This window comes from Microplitis mediator, chromosome 10, assembly GCF_029852145.1.
Source record: "Microplitis mediator isolate UGA2020A chromosome 10, iyMicMedi2.1, whole genome shotgun sequence".
In the NCBI taxonomy this organism is placed as follows: domain Eukaryota; kingdom Metazoa; phylum Arthropoda; class Insecta; order Hymenoptera; family Braconidae; genus Microplitis; species Microplitis mediator.
In genome coordinates, this window is record NC_079978.1 from 18795180 (window position 1) to 18821552 (window position 26373).

A 26373-nucleotide genomic window follows, 5' to 3' on the forward strand; every position below is an offset into this window, starting at 1 on the left:
AGGAACGAATCAACCGATTTGAACGTGTTTGGCGGCAATCAAAAAGGCTCATCAAGACTTAGATCTGGATAGATTTTGAAGTCAACATTTTTTGTAAAATTTTTTTTTTTTTTCTCTTTCCCTCACATTTACTGAGTAACCAACGCAAAAATGTAAGAAAAGTAAAAAAAAATTATTTTTTCATTTTGATGATGAGTAAAAAATTTTGATCGATCACGTCCAAAAAATGGCTTGATAGATCAATTTAAAAATTTACAAGGTTATTGAGGGTACATTGAGCTAAAAAAGTTACTGGCAACATTAGTCTTTTCATCGATATTTGCAGAGTAGCGGTTGATTTACTAAAAAACCAAAATAAGGCATTTTTTTGTACTTACTTTTAATGCATGTTAAAAATAAAAAAAAAAAAATTTCTCAAAAAATGATGAAAGGATCTTGTAGGGAATTAATTTAAGTTTATAACGCCGCCCGCCAATTCACCGTGCGGTTATTGGTAGCCGAGATATCGATGATCAAAGCAAAAAGGATCCTTTTTCGTTTGTAGGCTGATTTCTCTGCGCCAAATTTTCCTACAAGGTTAAAAAAAAACTTAATTGAAGCTGAATAAATTTTCTAAACGACCAATGCATTGGTTTAGCTGAAGAAATTTTCTACGGCCCGTGAGCTCTTTGAAAAAAAAAAAAATTTGAAAATTTTTTGTCTTGTGGTATTTCTTATGTTTGCGCAATAGCCGGAGCTCTTAAAAAATTTTAGAAAAAATGAACCGGAACTAGAGATTTCAAGCTATAGAATGATTTTATAAAAATCTCGATACGATTATTTTTCACAAAGTTACAGAAAATTTTACAAAAAATTTATAAAATTTTTCTGTTCCTTTAATTTTTTTGCGTTAGTGTATAAAATTCATTGATCCTATTCTGATTTGTCGGAACCAACCCCATAAAATCACTAGTCTGGTGGTTTAAACAAATCTGAAAAATCAGTGGATCGGTTTGATATTTGGGTGCAACGTAGAATCAATCTGCTGCGTCGAAAAAGAATTATATCGGGATTCAAATATAGAGTAGGATCCTCAGCAACGGCCTCGAAGACTCAGAAAAGTATGACACAGATTGACTTTCTTACTTACCGACCGTAGATCAGTTGACTACAACTTGTTACCAACTTTTTGAGAAAATTGAAGACAATTTCCAGCAACTATATGCCTCAAAGTTGGCGACAGGTTGCCATTAACTTATGGAAATCCCAAATTGTGTGGCCAACTTGGCGACTCTCGCAGCGCGTGTATGCCCAAAAGGGTTAGGAAACGTGCTTCCGTAAAACGGAGGTGGACTTCGGTACCGTTACATTAATTAAAATTTAACAATTCAGTAGAACAAGACTATATGCAAAAGTAAATTGGGCAAGCAAAAAAAAACCTGCAATAAACTTTTAATTAAATATATTTCGATTTATTATTTAAATTTTTAATACAAAAAAAAAACTACAATAAAATTTCTTACATTCATTTTCATACATTTTTAATGGATTTAACTTCAAAAAATAACTATCAAGGTATAGCTTTTGCGTTAAAACTTATGCTTTAAAAAATATAATAGATATTACAGATAACTGTTAATTCATTACAACTAATTAATACCTACGTACTTCAATCTAAATATTGCACTCTAAATTTATTGCGTTATTTTTTTCACTTTTAAAGTAAGATTTGATTTTCAATACAAAACTTCTTTCACTGATTCTTTAAATATTATTGTTTTTATTGTAAATATCAAAACAATTTTTTATTGTATTGTCTATGGTACAACAAGATGCACAAGTTTTTTTTTAAGGCACGAGTTTTAGTAGATAAAAAATAATCAATGAAATTAATTGAGCATGATTATAAATTTTGTCATGTATATTGTATGAAATTTATACTAAACGAATAAATCAAGCAATGCTGCAATTCAATTATTACACTAAACTATATAACATTCCAAAACAAGATAAATTGATAAAATGCAAATTATCCGATATTAGTACACAGAAAAAAAGAATTTTTCGGCGCGAAAAAATTTTTACTCGCCTCAAGAAAACTTTTACTTGTCCTAAGAAATTTTTTGCATTTTGAATTTAAAAAAAATTTCTTGAGGCGAGAAAAAGTTTTCTTGAGGCAAGAAATTTTTTCTAGTTCTAAGAAAATTTTTGTCTTAATTTCATAATGAAAAAATTTTCTTGAGTCAAGAAAAAACTTTTTGAGGCAATAAAAAATTTTCTTGAGCCAAGAAATTTCTTGCACTAAGAAATTTATTTTAGCCCTAAAAAAATTTTCGTCTTTAGTTCGTAATGAGAAATTTTTCTTCAGTCAAGAAAAAACTTTTTGAGGCAAGATCAAATTTTTTAGTGTGAAATTTTCTTGACCTAAGAAATTTCTTGCGTTAAGAAATTTATTCTAGCACTGAAAAAAATATTTGTCTTAATTTCATTATAAAAAAAATTTCTTGAGTCAAGAAAAAACTTTTTGAGGCAAGAAAAAATTTTCATGATCCAAAAAATTTCTTGCACTAAGAAATTTATTTTAGTCCTAAAAAAATTTTCGTCTTTAGTTCATGAGAAATTTTTCTTGAGTCAAGAAAAAACTTTTTGAGACAAGATAAAATTTTTTAGTGTGAAATTTTCTTGATCTAAGAAATTGCTTGCGTCAAGAATTTATTCTAGTCCTAAAAAAAAATATTTGTCTTAATTTCATAATAAAAAATTTTCCTTGAGTCAAGAAAAAACTTTTTGAGGCAAGAAAAAAATTTCTTGAGCCAAGAAATTTCTTGCACCAAGAAATTTTTTCTATTCCTAAAAAAATTTTCGTTTGTGGTTCATACTGAAAAATTTTTCTTGAGTCAAGAAAAAACTTTTTGAGGCAAGAAAAAATTTTCTTGAGCCATGAAATTTTTTTTAGCCATAGGAAAATTTTTGTCTCTATTTCCTAATGAAAAATTTTTCTCACTCAAAATAGTATATTACACACCTCGGGAAGTAAATTTATTGTGAGAAAAAAATTCTCTTGAGCCAAGAAATTTTTTCTAGTCCTAAGAAAATTTTCGTCTTTATTTCATAATGAAAATTTTTTTGCACCAAAAAATCCTTTTTTTCTGTGTACGAAAAGGTTTAAAAATATCCTGATATCCATACATTATTTTTTGACTATATATATTTTTTAATAAATCAGTGAATTATGCGATAATTTAAATATCTACCTGAAAAATAGCGTTGTCAATAATTATATCATATAAATTATTAAAAACTTTGAGGAAATATCACAACAAAAAAATAAAAAAATAATTTTTTTCTATCCTCCTCTTAATTCGTCGGCTTCGTTACCACTTCTTCTCCTTCGACCACGTCCTATAAACAATTTAAATTTTCTATAAAAAAAAAAATTACATAACATGACATGAGTAAAAAGACGTTAATGACATGGACGCAATATTTTTAAATATTAATCTAAAAAAAAAATACTTTCAATGGTATTATTAAATAGAATGCAATTAAAATGATATTTTATTGTATTAGTAATTACTATGATTTATAAATTCAATAAAAAATATGTATTCTAATATTATAGAAGTATGTAAACTGGGTTATTTCAACACAAAAATAAATAATCTTTGAAGACTTATTAGATGGATTAATATCTTGCTAATTATACTAGTAAAGCATTCTGTAGTAAAAAATATTTATTCAACAAAGCCAACGACATGTCAGTAAATACAGAAAGCACTTTGTAGAATAAATCCATAAATAGTATTAGTATGTTTACAATTTATTATTGACAATCATCAACTGTCGCTACCTCGAATTTGGTTTAGGCAAGCCAACATCCTTATCATAAATACAGCTGGTACTGTGATTGTGTCTTTGGTCTCTTCAAGCATAACCGCATTCCGTTTTTGAAGCTACAAAAAATAAGGGGGATTAATAATATTATTAATACATTACATAAATGAATAGATAATTAATCATATTTATAATTGTTTGACGTTTAAAAATTTTATGTAACTCATGCTGAAGAATAGGCCGATAACTGGCTAAAAGCCTCATAAAATTTTATATTTAAATACAGTTCTTTCTGATTGGTCACAAGAGTGGTTTAATATATATATTAAATCACTCATTTTTATATTAAACCACTGAATTTAAGTGAAATGGGCGGAGTCTATCCCTACTCAATAATTCAAACCAATAACTAATCAGCTTTCTCTCTTATGACGTCACTTTGAATTGAGCTGCCTTATTAACATGACCAAAATCTCTGGACTGCGCATGCGCAATTAATTAATCAGCACACGCATGTGTAGATCAAGACAACGTCAGCTGAATTTTATAACCTTACATATCTCTATTAATTAAGGAGGTTCATCAGTAGCAGTAGTTCGCAACTTTTAGAATGATTTCTCTCGTGTAGAACATTTTAAGTACAATATGGAGTGGTTGAGATACAGTACACTTTTCTGCATCCTCTTATATGCGTAGAAGTATAAAAATGATCCTATTGCGTCTTTTCTCAGACTTGGCTACGTTGCATTCTAACTTAGAATATTTTTCCCCTTGAGCATGTGTTGTAGAAAGTGTTTTGAATAATTTCGAGGTTATACATAGTTGGAGATAACAAATAATAAATATTTGTATTGCAGTTATTTATAATTTATACCTTTTATTATTTTAAATATAATATATATTTACCCTTCCCTATACGGTAATCTTATGTTTAACCTATATCCGTAAAGTTTTTATAATTATTTAAATCTGTTGGGTTTCTACTTGTGTTTTAAACTTCCCGCGCACTGCAACGTTGCCAAGTCACTATCTCTCACTTGTCAGGTTATGGGAGAAATTTTGAAAATCATTAAAAGTAACAAACTTTAAAAATTAATTACAAAAAAATGAATACCGCTCGTTTATGTTTTTATTGAAAAAAATTACTTGTTATAAATTGAATTAATAATTTTCAACTTTTAAAAAAATGTTGTAAAAAAAGTATGATTGTTATTTAATAAAATTCTCACTCTAACTACGGTCAACACAGGGAATGCATGTTAAATGTACGATTTTTAATTGTTAATATTTCGAAATATAGTACCGCAAGGACTATTTTAAAAAATTCCTACGTATACAGGACACTTCAAAGTATTTGTATTTAAAAATTGAAAGATATTGTAAAAAAAGTGATTATCCGATGAACCTCCTTAATACGACATAACACCAAAGATGACTTTTCTTTATTGAGTTAAGTTTTTTTAAGTGAATAGTATCAAACAAAGTATCTAATTTTGTAGAGTATAAACTTTTTTTTAAAATACTTAAGTCAAATTATTTTTATAACTCTGACTGCATGACGCTGACTTTAGACATCTAACGGCGCTTTTCTTCGTGCAATAATTACACAAACTATTGTATACATCCAGTGACATCGAGTATAATACCGATTTCACATGATGTATAAGATACTGGTATGCCTTCAAAAAGTGGCCCTCACAATGCCCAAACCATATTGAATCTTCTTACAATATTTAATGAGCAGATGCGAATAAAATTAGTAACGACACTGATTTTTCCAAATTTTCATTATCGTGCTGCAACTTTTACTAATATTACAAATAGTTTACAACTTAAATTACAAAGGAAACTGAATGCGTGTGTTAGATTAATTTGTAAAATAGCTAAGTTTGAACATGTCAGTGCGTATTATAAAAGATTAGGTTGGTTAAAGTTAAAAACTAGACTTTAACTAGGAGATACGTTTTTAATACTTGCCTATTTTGTAAAGAAATTCATTTGAACTTCAATAAATTATTTAGATCAAAATTAGAGTTTTTGCTCGTTTGTTACGCAGGAGAGATATTAGGCAAGATTACTTAAGAATACCAAAATTTAGATCAACAATATATGAAAACTCGTTTTTAATTCATGGAATACAAGCTTTTAAAAAATTTAGGTTCGCTTATTTTGATCATTTTTTGAATACTAATAATTAGTTAATTAATCTTTTTGTTAAATACTGTAAAACATACCCTGGTGGAAATTTTTTGGACTTTTGTCTGAAAAAGTCTTTAGAACTCTGAAAAAGTATTTAGAACTCTAGAACTGAGTTTTTCAGACAGAAGTCCGAAAAATTTCCACCAGAGTACACATTAGGGTGGTCGGTAAAAATTAAATTTTATCAGACGCCTCATAAAAAGCTTCTTTTTAATGAAAAAATACGTGGAGAATTTCGTTTTTTTCTTTTCAAGTAAAAAGAACACGTGCCTCAGGACGATAAAAAATATTTTTAAAAAGCCATGAGACTTTTTCTCATCACGCGAGTAAAGTAAGACGTAAAAATGAATACGGTTCGGCTCAGTTCGGACAGTTCCGAATCTTTTCGACAATTACCGCCATTTTTTTCAGCCGTTACATCTGCCATTACTTACAAAATTATAAAGTTAAAAAAAAGTACATTATAGAAAATTTAAAAATAAAAACAAGCGAAATATTCAAATAAATTATAATTACGTCATAACTGGGAGAGTGCATAATATTTTTGTTTTATTTAACTTAAAATTTACGATGCGCCGAAGTGTGAGACTTTTTCTCATCACGCGGGTAATGTTTTACGTTGTTCTAACGCGGGTGCTGAAGGGTTAAAAGAAAATGTTGAGTGTCCACTTTAGGCCTAGTGTCCAAAACCGGTATTTATACTCTTTTATATAAAAAAAATATTAATTATAAACGGAAAATTTCATAGTTATTTATGTAGCAAGTCCAAAAAGTAGCAATTTATGGTATGGGTTATTTCCTAAACAAGCCGATAGAGTACACTGACGGCCATGATAACTAGATATAAATTTACTTTCTATATTATAAACTTACATCTTCTGCAAAACTCGTATCAAAATGCGCCTCTTCATTTACTGGCGCCCAGAGCTTAACATCATAATCAATTCCCGAGGTTGCAAGCATCGGTAAATATGGATGTGGTTGAAGACAATTGACAACATGCTGATCAGCTTCTAGGAGCATACAAAGTTTCGCTGTCTCTCGTTCCCAAATGAAAACATGACCGCAGTCACTGCCCGACATGACGAAATCGTTGCCCCAAAAATTTGCTTCTTTGATCATAGTCCTAAAGAAACTAGAGTCAAACGAGGGAAGGACAAGCGATCAGATTTATTGGATGGGCTGATTCTAAATTGCCCAGTCCACTCGGGAGGTTTTTACCAATAATATCTAAATTTTAAGTGTATTTGTCCAGTTGTTGTTGATGTTACATTATATTTCTTACTAAGGGTTACCATTAAACTGATGAGTAGTTTATCGTGACTAAGTTTTTTTTTTATGACTTAACGCACTGAGTGTTGTGTCAAATATTGACTGTAGTCTATTCGAGGTTTCTTGTATTGAAATTAATATAAAAAAGTGTTTGAAATAAAATAAACAGCCATACCTAGCATTGCGGTGACCCATGTATTTTTGTCTTACATGAAATTCTTTGGATGCGTCTACGTCATATGATTGATCACAGCCTAACGAAGCACGTGCGTTTGCCACAGCCTCATCCATTTCCGCCTCAATTGGATTTATTTCTCTTCTATAATAAAAAAAAAATGGTGGAAAATCACAAAGTGCACCTCAGTTGCTCATGATTTTTAATATTTTATTGTTTTAGTATTACTTTGATTATACAGTCCACGGCACTTGGATAGCCTCACCTATTTTTTTCAATAACTGATTCTTTACTAGCTGATTTATAAAATTATCTGTATATTTTATGTTACTTATTTAAGACAGAACGAGATATGTTGTTAGTGTTCGAGAAACAAAGCGAGGATATCGTGAGGGGGATATGCCACTGGTCGGCAGTTCGTCACATGGATAGTCTCAGTCAAATTTATTGCGCAAAGGAACTAATACGTTTCATTTTCGTATTATTATGTTGCAATTTTATAGCGTAGTGAATAAATTAAAATCGATTTAAAACACCAAAATTCGTTACTATATAAAATGGGGCGCAATAAAATGTTAAGTATTGAAGAAATTAATAAAATTAATTTTTTACTTAATCAAAACTTTTTCTCATCATGAAATCGCTAGAAGAGTGAATAGAAGTGCTAAAGTTATTAATAATTTCGTGAAAAACAATGAAAACTACGGAAAAAATTATAAAGGTCGAACGAAATTCGCAACAACGCCAAGGGAACGTCGAATGATAATTCGCGCGGCATCTAATTCCATTAAGACTGTGAGGCAAATAGCGGGAGAAGTTGGAACAGCAGCATCTATTTCAACTGTAACGAGAGTGATAAGACGGGCAAAGCATCTAAAGAGAATGAAATTGAAGAAGAAATCGGCTTTGAATCAAAAACACACATCAGCAGGACTTTTAATTGTAAAAGAACATATGAGTTGGATAGATAAATGGCTACAAGTAATTTTTTCAGATGAAATAAAATTTAATTTAGATGGGCCTGATGGATGTAACTATTACTTTTATGATTTACGGAAGGAAGAAAAGATTTGATGATGAATCAGATATTGAAAAAAATAGGTGAAGCTATCCAAGTGACGCGGACTGTATCATAAATAGATCTATAGAATAAGATTTTATTACCTTTTTTTTGACATTTCCGTTTCTTCATCATCACTATCGGTGTAAACGTCTTCTTCCTCTACTTCTACATCTTATAAACATTATAAATATCAAATTCTTAATCTATTTAACACTTTATTATTGTGTTCAAAAATCAAAGCTAATATATAGTTAACTTACGATCGTATTTATTATTAAATATTGACTTATTATCGTAACTACTTGATGGTATCGTGGTTGTAACTAGTTTAGAATTTAAACTTTGACTGCCGGATGGTCCTAAGAAATTATTATTTCATTGTTAATAAATTTTACACATATATTCGGGTGACAACGAACATTTTCATAGATTTCGGTTCGGTTTTCAAAAATCGCAAGAAATTTTTTGTATTATAAATTGAAAACAATAATTTTCTTAGGATGATAAATTTCTTCTTACTCTAAAAAAATTTATTCTTATTCCAAGAAATTTTTTGGTTTTAATTCATAGTACGATAAATTTTTCGAGGCAAATAAAAATTTCTTGCACCAAGAAATTCTTTTTTCCTGCGTAAAAAATTCTGCGAGAGTTTCTATTGTCACAGTAGTATACATTATAATTACCTGGATGATAACTGTCTCGTACAACTTCATTTCCTACGCCTAAGGATATCGTTGCACCAGTAGAGCTTTTATCAGAGTAAGTTAAACTTACTGCAGGTTCACTGCCATGTCTGTAAATATACATTTTTTTGAAATTTTTTCGTTAGCGATATTTCTTGAACAAATGTTTCAATTTTAATAGTTGAGGTGGCATTCAACGCGCTTATAGTTTTAGAGTTGATTACAAATTTAAATCCATAGAGTGTTGGAAGTTATTTGAAAAAAACATTTCTTGCAGGAATTAATAAGCCGCTCGAATGCCATCTCAACGACCTAATCAGTCAATCCGTTCAAAAGTTATAGAATATTTACTAGAGTGTTTCAAAAAATCGACAGAGTATCTCTAGACAAAGACTCTGTTAAAATATGAGACCTTAATATTAATATTTAAGGTGGCGATTCGCGATTTTCTATTTTCCATTTAAATAACATGGAAAAAAAAAATTTTAAGTTTGGGATTTTATACCTCGGCGATGGCTTATTGAACAGATAAGTTCAGGATATAATTTTGTAGGGAATTAAACGTTCTACAAAAAAAGTCTCTTATCATTTTTTGATAAATCCATCTGTTCAAAAGTTATTGGAGCTCAAAGTCAAGTTAGAGTAAATTTCGAGATCTTTTTACTTTTCCGGCGAAACTATCGGACTTATCACGAAATGTCATAGGACCTTTTTTGTAGACAATTTTATTCCCTATAAATTATCTCTGATAAAGTTTTTTAAAATTCCGCATTGTTTTCTAGTTATTTCCATTTTAATGTCAAGCTCTTAAAAAAAGTAGTGTTCTGATCGATTTCAAAAACTGTCATTAAAATTAAAATAACTAGAAAAAAAAGCGGAATTTTGAAAAACTTTATCAGAGATAATTTGTAGGGAATGAAATTGTCTACAAAAAAAGTCCTATGACATTTCGTGATAAGTCCGATAGTTTCGCCGGAAAAGTAAAAAGATCTCGAAATTTACTCTAACTTGACTTCGAGCTCCAATAACTTTTGAACAGATGGATTTATCAAAAAATGATAAGAGACTTTTTTGGTAGAGCGTTTAATTCCCTACAAAATTATATCCTAAACTTATCTGTTCAATAAGCCATCGCCGAGGTATAAAATTCCAAACTTAACAATTTTTTTTTTCCCATGTTATTTAAATGGAAAATAGAAAATCGTGAATCGCCACCTTAAATATTAATATTAAGCTCTCATATTTTAACAGGGTCTTTGTCTAGAGATTACTCTGTCGATTTTTTGAAACACTCTAATATTGACGCAACGGACGAAAGGTAAATAAAAAAAAAAAAAATAATAAACGAAGGAATTAATTAAAACTAAATAAATACTTTTCTAAAAATCCATCTCTCATCGAAGTCAATCGATCCTGCAAATTCTCCATCATAGTTTCGTCTCTCGTACTGTCGACAGTCATCGAATTATCATCAGCGTCATTGTAATTTTCATCATTGCCTCCATCACTATGAGTATTATCACCATCCGCTATTTGATTCCTCGCAATTTTATCGTGCGGCAAACGCGGAGAGACATGCGACTGAATTAGATTTTCTGTTTGATTCGTTCCATTATTTATAGAAATAGAATTATGTTCAGACTGGTCATTTATTATATTTATTTCGTCTACGGGTTCAGAGTTATTTATACTTGAACTTTGTTCAAGTTCATTAGCACCCAAAGACTCTGGATTTGAACTGAAATTATTTTCTTCGCTGATTTCCATGTTGTCTTGGCTGTCTTCTACTAATGCTTGATAATTTGATTCTGTGTCCATAATTTGCATTTCGTTGCTTCTCTCCTCATTTATTTCATTGGATTCTTCCGCTTGTTGATTTTCCGTATGCTGATCAATGACTCCTTGGATATTGTCACCCCCGTCACCGCTTAAGGCAGCGCGCGTGGCTGGATCATTCAACATCCTACTGAGAACGTCGGTCATCCTTTGCATCAACGATGTGTGTAACATAGGCCGCGCTTGTGCTATTTCTACAGATCGGATTAAAATCTAATTTTAAAAACCATAACAATCATTACTTATTTATATTCAAGAATCAGACAATTTACCACCACTACGACGTCCACCTTCACGCTCTGGGCGAGCGTCTGGACCAGTGTCAGACCAATCTCCCCGTAATCTTAATCTACGGACAGGCTGGGGAGATCGCACTGGCGGTCTTTTATTTTTACTCTTCTCAAACATGGAATCTTTTTTTAAACAGACGCTCCCTTGATTCTAAAAATGTGGGATAAGTGATTAATTTAAAAAAAAAAATGATGGTAATGAAAATAATTTGGATTAGAGTTGATACCTTTGCACTAAATAAATAAATATGATCACTACTGTAGCTAACGAGCACATCATTGCCATCGGGACTGTAACACAAGGACGTTATTCTACATGGATGGCCTTCAAATTCTGGTACTGTGAAAACTGAAACCGGAGACGTCCAATTTACACTTTTTTCATCAGTCCAATCTTTAATTAAAATTTTTTTATTTTTTTTATTTAAATAACAAAAAAGTTGGAGAATTATAAAGTGCGCACCTCAATCACGCATGATAATTATTAATATTTTATTTTTTTTTTATGATCCTGAGGTTAGTAGGCAATTAAAAATTTTCGGATTCTTTTTTTAAACAAATCAAATAAAAAAAAAAAAAAAAAAAAATATGCACATGTAAAAAATAAAAAAAAACTATAAGTGCAATTTTTCAAAATAATTTTTTTTTTTAATTTATCATTTTTTAAAAGATCATAAAATCATTAGACGTCGGCTGACGTCAGTATCATTAATTTTTGTTATTTAAAATTTTTTTTAAATATTGCGCCTTTTTTTCTTAGATGTCACTTTTTATTTTTGAATCCTGCTGTCACTAGTGCTGCTGCCAGCAGTTAGTGGAGAAAAAAAATAAAAAATGGCAGCTAAATTTTTCATGAATTACCGGTTTTAAGTTTTTTATTATTAATTACAATTAAACAAAAAGGATTTAGATTGTGATTTTCCATAGAGTTCTTGCGACAAAAGATACTAAGCTAATAAAAAAAAACCAGGCCAATTTATTATATTTTTCTAAAGTTATCGTAATTCCAAAGATTCATACGCAACAATTGACAGCATTAGCTTCTTGGATTAAAATAATAATTCATTTAAAACCAATGGAATTTATTTATTCAAGTGATTTATAAGTAGGGTCAGGATTTTTGCGTTAATTTAAAATTAATTAATAATTAATGGTGTGAAATTTTTTATATTACGGGGAAAATATTGGTCTTATTAAAAAATTTTTCAAACAAAAGTTGTAGGAAATTTAATTTTCTAAAAAAAATGACTCTTATAATTTTTTCTTAGGACTAATAAGAAAGCCGTAATTTCAAAATTAAGATTTTCATAATTAATCAAATTTTGAATCATTCATCATGAATCTTAATTTTTGAATTGCAGTGAAAATATTGGTCGTATAAGAAAATCATAAGAGACATTTTTTTTAGAAAATTAAATTTCCTACAACTTTTGTTTAAAAACTTTTTTAATAAGACCGATATTTTCTCCATAATATCAGAAATTTGAACTAATCATTTTAAAAATAAGTCAAAAATCTTGTCCCTATTTATAAGAAATAATTTTAAATACTTTCGTTGATTCGACTTATGCTTCGTGTTAATTACAGCACCAAAAATAATAAAATAAGAACGGAAATTACAAAGATAACTGCTGGGCAAGTTGAGAAATAATTACTATACATTTCTTGAAGAAATAAAACAGTGACTTAGAGCCACTTAAAGATTGATCATCCAGAATAGTGAGAAGCTTCAGTTTATCGTTTGTTTCCATAGGTAACAATTCGATAAATTTTTCACAGGGTTCACTAAAGTACAGGCATTTAAATCAATGGACTAATAAATCGAAATAAAAAAAATGTAGAGATGATTTAACGTGAGTGAATTAGTCGAAATAATTTTGATCTTAAGCTTTCGCGCTTGAGGTGCGCAATATAAATAACAAAAAATTAATATCATAAACAAAAACATACTTCTCTCGCCAATGCTCAACATCCGACGATCATAAATCCCGACAGAACTATCGGAACATCCAATTGCTAAATAATGTGGCATCGTAGGATTTATGGACATGGCAGTCACTGGCCTTTGTCTTAAGATTAATATATCCTTATAAAAAAAAAAAATTAGTATATTTATTAGACTGATTAAAAAAAATCGACTAATTTTTTTTTTCTTCATTATATCGAAAATATTATTGGAAATGACGAAAAAAAAAATACTGTGAAAGTTTGAGCTCTTAATATTAATATAAACAACTGCCGCATCGCAATTTTCTATTTCCCGTTTAAATAACATGGGAAAATTTATTTTTTAAGCTTTGGAATTTTGTAGCTCTCGGTGGGACCAATACTTTTGAATGTTCAAGACATATTCTTATGGGAAATTTGACGCTCTACAAAAAAGGTTTCTTATAATTTTTCGATATTTTTATTTCATCAAAAGTAATTCGAAGTTAAAATTAGATTTTTACATTTTTCAAATTTTTTGACGCAACCATCAACTTTATCCGAAAATTTTAGAGGACATTTTTTGTAGAGCATTTTATTTCCTACAACTTATCTCAGCGAAAATTTTCGATATTTCTCATAAGTCGTAAGTTATTCGCAATTAACTGAAAATTTAATATAATTAATTTTAAGCAACAAAATTTAGATTATTTAAGAAAATTTTCAGTTAATTGCAAATAACTTACTACTTATGAGAAATATCGAAAATTTTCTTAGAGATAAGTTGTAGGAAATGAAATGCTCTACAAAAAATGACCTCTAAAATTTTCGGATAAAGTTGATGGTTGCGTCAAAAAATTTAAAAAATGTAAAAATTTATCGTCAATCTAATTTTAACTTCGAATTACTTTTGAAAAAATAAAAATATCGAAAAATTATAAGAGACCTTTTTTGTAGAGCGTCAAATTTCCCATAAGAATATGTCTTGAACCTTCAAAAGTATTGGTTTCACCAAGAGCTACAAAATTCCAAAGCTTAAAAAATAAATTTTCCCATGTTATTCAAACGGGAAATAGAAAATCGCGATGCGGCAGTTGTTTATATTAATATTAAGAGCTTAAACTTTTACAGTATTTTTTTTTCGTCATTTCCAACAATATTTTCGATATAATAAAGAAAAACAAAATTAGTCGATTTTTTTGAATCAGTCTAATATTTATCAATGAAATTATTGAATTACAATCAACTTTATCAGAAGATAACAAACCTCTTTACATCTAAGCGTATTACAGGAGGATTTTACACGAAGATCAAAATATCTAACAGTACAGTCTTCTCCACAACTAAGAAAACTGTGCGGTTCACCAGGAACAGTTGCTATTTCATAAGTAGTACCATTGTGACACGTGAATTGATTGTGAAAAGTCTCAGATGTTCTCATTAAGTCTAAAAATAAAATTATTATATTAATCACAATTTTTTTTTTATTTTATAATATCAAGATAGTAAAATATTTTTATAATTAATTGTCTTGGTTACCAGACAATTAACAATTTTTGAATTTTTTTCCACTAATTAATTTTAAAAAAAAATATACGCATGTAGAAAATTTAAAAAACTGGAGGTGCAATTTTTTAAAATATTTTTTTTTGTAATTTGTCGCTTTGAAAAAATTCAAAAATTATCAGACCTCGGGTAAATTCAGTGTCGTTATAATAAAATATATTTTTTTACCTGTATATAGAATCATTCCGTCTCCACTACAGGATACGATACGATGATCACCATTATTTGGCAAAAATTTGGCACTAAATATATTTGCCCTATGACTAGTTTTGTAGTCTTTTAAAACCTGGTTAAATAAAACGACAATGCTTTTATTTATTACACATAACGAATTTCTAGAACGATAAGTATAATTAGTAACACAAGGAACATTAGTGTAATTTCATTATCCCATTTGGCAAAGTCGCAAATTTTTTATGCAGGTCAATGTTAAACCTTGACTACATTTACCATCCATAACTTCCTTTATAATTTCATTTATTTATCAGCTTCATTTCAATTATTTTGTCGTCTTACATTTACTAGAATTTTTTTTAATTTAATGCGAAAAATATTAAACCTTCGGTTATTTAAAATTAATATTTTATTATTTTATTGCACTCTGCCATTCGCGATTAGAAATTAAGATTTTCTGGCGTGTAAAAAATTTTTGTGTCACGAAACTCAGATCGCGACACAAATATGACTTTCATCCGAAATTTGCTCCAATAAATTTTGGTCTTAATTTTGAAATTAATTTTATTGCATTTGCATTGAACTTGGGATCACTTTGATAGAAACTTGACTGAACTTTTTGTAAAATTTTTAAATTCAAAAATTACCAATAAATTTCTTACATCAAGAAAATCAGTTTCGATTTTTAAACTAATTTGCGGGTGGATGTAGCAGACATCAGACAAATTTTTAATTATTAATAAATAGAGTAAATAATTAATAAAATTAAATTAAAAAAAAAATGCGCATTTAAAAAATTTTAAAATTTATGTGCATTTTTTTTAAATTTTATTTTTTAATTATTTACTCTATTTATTTATAGTTTTAAATTTGTCTGGTGTCTACATCGACACGCATAAATTAATATGATACTGAAATTGGCCGTCTAATAATTTTTGGATTTTTTTTGAAATAATAAATTATAAAAAAAAAAATATTTGAAAAAATTGCACCTGTAGTTTTTAATTTTTTACATGTGCATTTTTTTAGTTTTTGTTTTTTTATTGATTTGTTGAAAAAAATCCGAAAATTAATAGACTAATTGTCTGCTAACTTCAGAATCATAAATTAATTACGTGAAATTTACGGAATGACATGTAGAGAAATTTAACTGAATTTTCACTGCATTAAAATTTTTTTCAAATTTTTAAATTCAAAAGCTAAAGAAGTTCATTCTGTCCAGGTCAGTATCCAGCAAAATAATTTACCACGTGTTCGAAATAAACTTCAAATCACTTGGATAAATTTTACTGAATCTTGTCGTGATTACTCTGGATAAGAAAATTCATTGAAAAGAATTGAAACTATTTTAATACTTTTGATTTTAATTTTTTTAAATTATAGACGAGGCCATAAATTTATTTACTGATTGAAATGAATTCAGAAATTCAAAATTTTAATTTCTTGAATTTTCTGACCAGAAATTCAAGAATTATTTAGTCATTGAAAAGAACAGAAGTAAATTGGTTTCATCGACACGGAGAAAAAATCGAGCTCGTGGAAATTTTTCGGAATTTTCTCTGGAAAACTCAGTTCTAAAGTTCTAAAGAATTTTCCAGTTTTTCAGAGAAAAGTCAGAAAAATTTCCACCAGGGTAACGATCAAGAATTTGAATTTGAATTCATTTAAATAATTTCAGTTTCTGGTGGAAATTTTTCTGACTTTTCTATGAAAAAATCTGGAAAATTCTTTAGAACTGAGTTTTTCAGAGAAAACTCAGAAAATTTCCACCAGAGACGATCTGAGTTTCGCTAAAATTTAAATTTAAATTTAAATTTGAATTTGAATTTAAATAAATTACAAATAAAATTTAAATTTACGCGGGTATTTTGAATACTTACCTTATAATTATAAACATTGGTAAGGACTAGATGTTGATCATCACTTCCAGAGAGTATCAACTCTCCATTATTATTCCAACATATTGAATTAACGCATCCATTGTGTACTTTAAGACGTTTTAAAAGTGACATTCGCTGCACCAGCTCTAAACTCGCTGCAATAATTTAAAAAAAAAGTCATGACTAATAATACAGAAATAACTTTCAAGAACATTTGAATTTTTTCAGACATCAAACAAAAGAAATATGATAAAAAAACATAATAATTTATATTAAAGTCATTAAATAAAATAATCTTTACCTTTACTGCTGTTATAAAGTCGAACTCTTGAATTGTAATCGTACGGTTGATTGTAGAGATCATTAAAAAAATTTGACTTCGTTCTCTTCATTTTTTAAAAAATAAAAACAAAACAACAGACGTAATTTATATTAATAAAATAAAAATCTGACGTTTAGATTTTTTACTAACACCCGAACTTAAAAGTTGGAAAAATAATAAAACTGGTCCACGAACAATGGATTTTTATTTGATGTCTAAGTCAGGTCGTTACACTAAATGACTAAATGAATGAATAAAAAGTCAGGCAAATTTTTGTGCTTAATGATGACGTTTGTCGTCGAAAGCACTCGCGCCATCGCGATATTATTTTTACACTATTATTTAAATTAATAATCTTACGTTAATGCATTAATTACATCAGTTAAATATTTGAAATTTTAATTATTCACAGACAATATAAATCAATAATTATTGTAACCAACTTTATTTATTAGGACATCGATAACAATGATAATAATTAACAAATAATGTATAATATGTGCAGCGAGCAATAGTTAGACATTTTTGCCAGGGATGTGTCAAATTTTAGGTGATCCTGAGTTATGAGTGAATGATACTGAAGTTAGCAGAGGTCTGATAATTTTTGAATATTTTTTTTAAATTGATCCTGAAGTTGACAGACAATTAAAAATTTTTGGATTCTTTTTTTCAAGAAATAAATTACAGAAAAAAAAAAATGAAAAATTGCATGTGTAGAAAATTTAAAAAACTAATGGTGCAATTTTTTTAAATGTTTAAATTTTTTTAATTTGGCGTTTATAAGAACATCCAAAAATTATTTTCGCTAATTTCTGTATCACATTTTTTAAATTTTAAATGAAGGTGAATTTTAAATAAATAAATTAATTAATTAAAATAATGAAATTTTGAAAAAGGCGCGTACTGATTTTTCAAATATTTAAATACGCATTTTATTTATTTATTCAAAAATTTAGAAAATTGCCGATTATTAGCTGCATTCACAGTCATAATTTTGGATGAATAAATATATGAATTAAAATAATGAAATTTAAAAAAAGGCGCGTACTGATTTTTCAAATATTTAATTATGCATTTTTTATTTTTATCCTACATTTTATTTATTTATTCAAAGATTGTCAATTGTCAGCTGCATTCACACTCATAATTTTAAATAAATGAATAAATGAAATAAAATAATGAAATTTAAAAATAATGCGCGCGAGAATTTTTCCTTGATCTAAAAATGTATTTTATTACTTACATTTTATTTATTAATTTAAAAATTTAAAAATTCCCTCCTGTCAGTTACATTTGAAGTAAGCAAACAATTAATAATTTTTGGATTTTTTTTTCAATAAATCAATAAAAAAACAAAAAATCTAAAAAATGCACATGTAGAAAATTTAAAAAACTATAAGTGTAATTTTTTTAATAAATTTTTTTTATAATTTGACATTTAAAAAAAAATTCAAAAATTATTACACGTCAGCTAATTCCAGTATCACACATTTTTTGAATTTTAAATAAATAAATAAATGAAATAAAATAATTAAATTAAAAAAAAAATGCGCGCGAGAATTTTTCCTTGATCTAAAAATGTATTTTTTAAAATTTTTATTACTTATAATTTATTTAAAAATTTTCAAAATTTCCACCTGTCAGTTACATTTGAAGTTAGTAAACAATTAACAATTTTTGGATTTTTTTTTTCAATAAATCAATAAAAAAACAAGAAAACTAAAAAAATGCACATATAGAAAATTTAAAAAACTATAAGTGAAATTTTTTTGAACAACTTTTTTTCATAATTTGTCATTTAAAAAAAAAATTCAAAAATTATTAGACGTCAGCTAATTTCAGTATCACACATTTTTTGAATTTTAAATAAATAAATGAATGAAATAAAATGATGAAATTTAAAAAAAATGTGCATGTAGAAAATTTAAAAAGTGTAATTTTTTTTAAACAAATTTTTTTCATGATTTGTCATTTAAAAAAAAATTATTAGACGTCGGCTAATTTATGAGTGCGTGTAGCAGACATCAGACAAATTTAAAATTACAAATAAATAGAGTAAATAATTAATTTTTAAAATTAAAAAAAATGCGCATTTAAAAAATTTAAAAATTCATGAGTGCATTTTTTGTAAATATTATTTTTTAAATTATTTACTCTATTTATTTATAATTTTAAATTTGTCTGATGTCTGCTACATTCACACTCGTGGCTAATTTCAGTATCATAAAATTTAACAAAATTTTTTTATTTAGGAACTTTAATTGATACGCTACTGAATAAATTGTGGAATACACAAGTGTGGGATTTCATTTTAAAATAAAACATTACCAAATAATTTCAAGTTATCGCGTGTTATTAAACACTAATTTTTAAGTACATAAATCATAATAATAATTTAATTAATTAAGATAAAATTCACGTTAATAAAATAAAGTTTAGATAAAATATAAAAATAAACATGATAAATATAAATGTCATTTAAATTTACCGGTTTCATAATAAAAATTATCACTTTGTTTTATTGTTATTTATTATTATAAAAAAAAAATACATTTTTTAATTAATTAACATCATGAATAATTTATTGACCACGCGATTTATTTACTGGTAAGTTGTGGGAATTTTAAATTTTAAAAAATAAAAACATAACCTATATTCTGAATTCAATGTTGCGCTTTTTTTTAAATTAAATAATTTATTGATTTGATAATTAAGTTTATTTATTTTTTTAATATTTTACAGGCATGCAGTTTGTCGGCACAAAATTAACAAACAGCAATTATTTATTGCTAACAGATTAATGAGCGCGAAAGATTCAAGTTCTTCAGATTCATCAGATTCAGATACAATTCAAAATGAAAGAATTAAAAAAATAATGAATAAAAAACCTGTTGAAAGAAAGGAAGAAGATAAACAACAAACTCTTGATTTATTGAATAGTTTGTTGACTAAAATGACTGAGGTTAATTATAGAATATTATTTTATAAGTTAAACAAAATTTAATTTCAGAGTTTAGACTTTTAAATTATTTTATTTTATGGGAATTTTAAAAAAAATTATTTAATAGGGCGGCAATAAACCGGGAAAGTTGGGAATTAACACAGAAAAAAATATTGTGTTAAAATCAACAGGATATTTGTGTTATTTTTTAACACAGACTATTTCTGTTGAATTAAACAAAATTTGTGTTAAGGAGGAAAGGGGTCTGAGATACAAAAAAAGATATGATACTAAAGTTAGCAGACGTCTAATAATTTTTTGATTTTTTTTTTGATGATAAACCAGAAGAAAAAAAATATTTCAAAAAATTGCACCTGTAGTTTTTTAAATTTTCTACACGTGCATATTTTTAGTTTCTTTTTTTCTTCAAATTTAATGATTCAAAATAAAATTCTAAAATTTTTAATTGTCTGCTGACTTCAGGATCATATAAAGATGATCCTGAAGTTAGCAGACAGTTAAAAATTTTCGAATTTTTGTTTCAACGACCTAATTTAAAAAAAAAATAAATATAAAAATATGCACATGTAGAAAATTTAATAAACTATAGGTGCAATTTTTAAAAATAATTTATTGTTTAAAAACAAATCCAAAAATTATTGGACGTCGGCTAACTTCAGTATCATAAAAAAAGAGAATATTTTTGTAATTATTTTTTTAGAGTACCTTCTTTATTAAAATTCTTAAAATTTGTGACATTTGTACCATTCTGACTAAATGTTAATTCATATTATTTATTATTTAATTAAATAAGAATTAAATATTTCTCAGGTAGACGTCATTGGAAAATCTATAACCTCCTGTGATGTCACTGTTCGACTCTCATAGTTTTTAAATTTTGTTTGAAGGGTTTAAATTTAAATAATACAAAATTTAAAATGAACTTGAGTATATTGTTAAATAAAACATTAAATTTAAAGTCAGTCGGTCACCGGAAAGAGAACCGGGGCCTTAGATGTTCGTCGACTGCCTGTTCTGCCTCCGCAGATCCAGTACAAAAAAAATTATAAAATTATAAATCGTCCAACGTCGCATCTCAGGTTACCCTAGAGAACGTCGTCGAGGCTCGGGTATCATGCCTCGTCATGAATTTAGACTACGGGCCACGACAGTGTTCACGGAAATTGCTTATCTGCTTTAGTTACTCTGTTGAAGAATTTTTCTTACATATTGCGAAAAAAAATTATAAAATTTAAATTTAAATATAATTGAAGCCAGAACGTAACACGTTATTAAGCATCATTCCAAGAATATTCTGCTAAATTTTCATAAAAAAATATTGAAAAATGTGCCAGTGGTAGTGGGGAGAGACGAGTCACCTCAAAAAAAAGTCTCGCCGTAGGCAGGATAACTCATAACTGCCTCATCTGAAATAAAAAAACCAAAAAGATTTCTTTAGTACATAAGTTTATTTTGGATTTGAATGAAGGATTTTTTTTTTCAATAACTGAGTTATTCACAAAGTCTGAAAAATGAAAACTGTTTAACTTACAGTCGAAATCATATTTTTTTTCATCTTGTAAATAATTTGTATCTAGTGTAAAATAAATTAAAAATTTTTTTTAGGAACCAGCAAAAACAAAAACTATTCGAGCGATTCCGAAAAGAGAACCACGACCTAAGCCACGAAAGGAACCAGAATTAGGTCAGTAAAAATTTTAATTCTTTGTTTTTTGTTAAAAAATTAAATATGGTAGTAATCAATAATTAAAATTTATATCAATTTAATGCATTCGTTTACAGAAGAAAAGATTATAGACGCAGCTAAAGAGGCTGCGGCGGTTCTAGGAGGTGACAAAGCAAAAACTGAAGCTGAATTACTTGATAAAATATTTTCAGCTGGTAAACCGACAGTGGCAACACAAGAACCGGATGCCCCAAAACCAACCAAACCATCAGATATGTCTCTAGAGTAATTTGATTTTTTCAACTTATAAATTATGTTATTCTACAATAAGTAAAAAAAATGATTGTTTATATTTTTTATATTTTCCTAGAGAATTATTTGCTGGGATGAAAATAGAGCGAAAGCCACTCGCATCCAGTTCAACAGGATATGAATTATTTTCAAGATCATCGCGAGTTCAACAATTATTGAGGAAACAGAAACCTACGGGAGAGTTTACTGCAATGAGTCGAAGGTAATTTATTTTAATATCCTTTTATTTATTTGTATTCAATCACATTTCGACGAGCAACTGCAGTCACTATGTGACTGCCCAAATGTCACTACTAAATTTATAAAATACGCGGAAAAAAAGGATTTCTTGCCGCAGAAAATTTTAATTTGCACCAAGAAATTTTATGCATTATCAATTAAATACAAAAATTGTCTTGGGGCGAGAAAAGATTTTTTTGGTCAAGAAATAATTCCTTGCACCGAGTAATTTTTTCTAGTTCTAAATAAATTTTTGTTTTCAATTCACAATGCAAAAAATTTATTGGGGTAAGTAAAAATTTTCTTTAGGCGAGTAAAGATTTTTTGTGTCAACGAATCCTTTTTTTTTCTATGCACACTTTTTTGGCTTTGAGAAGCTTCCTAAAACCAAAAGGGAGTAGAAAAATCTGTCATTTTGGAATAAGTAACGCGATATAAATAATATAGCTGTATATTCAGTGACATTCAGTCAAATTTAGTGACAGAATAATTAAAGTATTAATTTATTTAAAGAAAATAAATACGATCGTCTTTTTTCCCGCGTAATTTAAATGTAATTCGAATGATATAGATGAATCTATTTATCTCAATACTTGGCAATTAAAAAGAGTTTAAACTATGAAAAGACACAAATTCAAGTCAAGACCTATCTAATGATACCAATTTCAATAAAATTAACTAATTCTATCATATAGATATGGCGGGAACAAAATTTTCCTTATTCTCTTAATAATATAGATTAAGGTTCCGGTGTAAAAAAAAATTCATTCCAAAAAAGTTTTTTACTTCCAGTAAAAAAAATTCGTCTAGGATTTTATACGAGCGAAATTTGAGTAAAAAAAGAACGTTTTCAAAACGTGTTTTTACTCCATTTTACACTGGGTCCAAAAAAGTCCAAAAACTTGTAATTAAAATTTTTTTATTTTTATTGGGCTGTTGGTTGTAATGAAAACTTTTTTGGAACGAGAGTAAAATGTAAAAAAAAGTTCCACTCAAAGTTCTAATCTGTCTCAAGTTTAGAAGTTCCATATATCGAATTTTTTTGGAACGAATTTTTTTTACCCGGGTTTTTTTGTCTGGAGATCAAAATGCGCGTCACCATTTATGAGGTTCACAAATTTTTTTTTATGTTCAAAGCCGACGTCCAGACCAGCCTGTGAACTTGTACGGAGGCACTCGCTTAAGTCTTTTTGATCGTGTAACAAAAACTGCACCTGAGGATTCTCAAATGTTGAACAGATGGAAATCTTTAGAGAAAAAAGAATTAAAATTGATGCTGGTTCATCCACCAGAAAATGTATTTGAAGAAATGATTCAGTGGACAGAGAAAGGAATCCTGTGGAAATTTCCCATCAACAATGAAATAGGTAACTTATATTTATTACATATATTAGTTTATTTTTATTGAATATAAAAATTGTATTAAATTGTATATTTCAGAAATGGAAGAAGAAGAAAGCGTTCATTTTTCGGAGCACGTATTTCTGGAACGTTACTTAAAAGGCTGGTGTCCAAAAAAGGGACCGATTCGTCATTTCATGGACTTGGTTTGTATCGGTCTTTCGAAAAATCCCTATATGACCGTTCAAGAAAAGAAGAATCATATCTTGTGGTACAAAGAATACTTTGGCGAGAAACAAGAGCTATTGAAAGAAATTGGAGCTATTGATAATGAAATTATTCCCGATAAAACAAATCAAATTCAACCATAATAAGTTTTATGTAAATATTAAATACTTCATTATTTGAAATTTGAATTAATAATAAGATTTATCACTGAGATACTTGTAATTTATAAACGTTGAGTAAAAAAAAAAATGAAACCGTTTTCATTTAAATTTGTAAGTAATTTTTTTTATATTATTAAACATATCTTTATTTACATTATCTACTTATATTATTAAGAGAATAAGGAAAATTTTGTTGCCGCCATATCTATATGATTGAATTAGATAATGTTATTGAAATTGGTATCATTAGATAGGGCTTGACTTGAATTTGTGCCTTTTCATAGTTTAAACTCTTTTTAATTGCCAAGTATTGAGATAAATAGATTTATCTATATCATTCGAATTACATTTAAATTACGCGAGAAAAAAGACGATCGTATTTATTTTCTTTAAATAAATTAATACTTTACTTATTCTGTCACTAAATATGACTGAATGTCACTGAATATATAGCTATATTATTTATATCGCGTTACTTATTCCAAAATGACAGATTTTTCTACTCCCTTTTGGTTTTAGGAAGCTTCTCAAAGCCAAAAAAGTGTGCATAGAAAAAAAAAGGATTCATTGACACAAAAAATCTTTACTCGCCTAAAGAAAATTTTTACTTACCCCAATAAATTTTTTGCATTGTGAATTGAAAACAAAAATTTATTTAGAACTAGAAAAAATTACTTGGCGCAAGGAATTATTTCTTGACCAAAAAAATCTTTTCTCGCCCCAAGACAATTTTTGTATTTAATTGATAATGCATAAAATTTCTTAGTGCAAATTAAAATTTTGTTGCGGCAAGAAATCTTTTTTTTCTGCGTATTTTATAAATTTAGTTGTGATATTTGGGCACGTATTGACTGCAGGTTGCTCGTACTGAATAAAAATTCATAGTTTAAAAGTAGCTGAATTTTTTTCGAAATTTTATTGCATTAAAATTTTTTTTTTTTTTACAATTTTAACGTTGATTCAACGTACCTTGGAATTTAATACATTTTTTAGGGAGTTCTTACGTGTGACGGCCTGTTTTTTAAGCGTTTTTTGGAAATTTCTTTTGACGACCAATGAAAAGATTAAACTTTGAGTTTTTTTGTCATTTATTTCCTATTTTTCTTTTTTATTTACTCAATTTTTCGTGCCAAGGCACAAAATGTAATCATACAGATGATCTTACGAAGTAGTATAAAAATTTGAAGTGATCAAACAACAATGATACTAACAATTTTAATCAGTCATGCAGACAAACATACAATAGATTATGAGCGACATAAAGTTCAACGATACGCCGTTACAAATTTCGTTAATTAAAATCCAGATTTAGTAGATAATCATACATCTTATTCTTGAAAATCTCAATACTGCCTAATTTAAGGATTTTTAATCAACAATTTAAGGATTTTTTTTTTCTAAAAAAGAAATTACAGAAACAAAAAAACTAAAAATATGCACATGTAAGAAATTTAAAAAACTATAGGTGCAATTTTTTTAAATTTGTTGTTTTAAAAAAAAAATTCAAAAATTATTAGACCTCAGCTAACTTCAGTATCATAAAATTCTGAATCCGATGTCAACACAAAAAATTGTCAATTTGTTACCTTTTTGACATCAAAAAACTAATTGCTGTTTGTCAACAAAACGTTACAAAAAATTTACCAAAATGTAATCAAAAAGTTGACAAATTGTCATCATAAAGTCGTCTTTTTTAAATATTCAAATATTAACTTAAGTTGGACATTAGTTAACTTTTTGTAACGCAAAATAAAATGTCTACATTTTAAATGGTATGACAGTCAAGTTCGACGTCTTATAATTTTTAAATTAAAAAAAAAATGTTTATTCTGCATTATGTTTTACCATAATGTAGATATTTAAATTAGATTAATTTTGTTATTGATAAATGTTTTGATACTGGATAATAATTGATTTGTGATGATTGGACGATTAAATAAGAAAGGTGATATTTTATAATATGGATGAAAACTGTGGATTTGATTTTCTGGGTTTTCTTTATTACTCCGCACTGAGTTACAAAAATATTTTAAGTGATAAGTTTGGTAACCGACTCGATAGATAGATAGTTGTCTTAGTAATAATTCTGTCGTTGGTCATCGTACCGATTATTTAAAAAAATTGCACCTGTAGCTTTTTTAATTTTCTCCATGTGCATTTTTTTTGTTTTTAATTTTTTTTTGTAATTAAATTGTTAAAAAAATTTTGAAAATTTACAACTGTCTTGAGTGTGAATGCACCAGATAATAATCAATTTTTAAATTTCACAATAAACGTCTAAAATC

General features: G+C 27.6%; 2 protein-coding genes across 5 annotated transcripts; one reads left to right on the forward strand and one right to left on the reverse strand.

Annotated features, from left to right (window-relative positions):
- Nucleotides 1-1496: 1496 nt before the first annotated feature.
- LOC130675627 (DDB1- and CUL4-associated factor 6-like) lies at nucleotides 1497-17684 on the reverse strand. Of its 4 annotated transcripts, none has more exons than XM_057481418.1 (15): nucleotides 17179-17684; nucleotides 16878-17032; nucleotides 14992-15109; nucleotides 14525-14703; nucleotides 13282-13417; nucleotides 11559-11680; nucleotides 11314-11482; nucleotides 10581-11235; nucleotides 9206-9315; nucleotides 8783-8881; nucleotides 8624-8693; nucleotides 7460-7603; nucleotides 6886-7147; nucleotides 3830-3932; nucleotides 1497-3381 (listed from the first exon to the last, which is right to left on the reverse strand). In XM_057481418.1, exons 1-15 carry the CDS (start codon nucleotides 17267-17269, stop codon nucleotides 3326-3328), a joined length of 2469 nt encoding a protein of 822 aa, XP_057337401.1. In that variant the 5' UTR covers nucleotides 17270-17684; the 3' UTR covers nucleotides 1497-3325. The 4 variants fall into 4 exon arrangements, with proteins under 4 accessions (XP_057337401.1, XP_057337399.1, XP_057337398.1 ...); XM_057481416.1 differs by having other exon boundaries at nucleotides 1498-3381; nucleotides 8624-8687; nucleotides 11559-11725; XM_057481415.1 differs by having other exon boundaries at nucleotides 1499-3381; nucleotides 11559-11725; nucleotides 17179-17683.
- A 1804-nt stretch (nucleotides 17685-19488) lies between these two features.
- Nucleotides 19489-24199, forward strand: LOC130675632 (28S ribosomal protein S31, mitochondrial). The gene is made up of 7 exons (XM_057481422.1): nucleotides 19489-19806; nucleotides 19942-20161; nucleotides 21767-21845; nucleotides 21944-22112; nucleotides 22198-22341; nucleotides 23496-23725; nucleotides 23799-24199. The coding sequence occupies exons 1-7, from the start codon at nucleotides 19772-19774 to the stop codon at nucleotides 24068-24070; spliced, it is 1149 nt and encodes a 382-aa protein (XP_057337405.1). The 5' UTR covers nucleotides 19489-19771; the 3' UTR covers nucleotides 24071-24199.
- Nucleotides 24200-26373: the final 2174 nt, after the last annotated feature.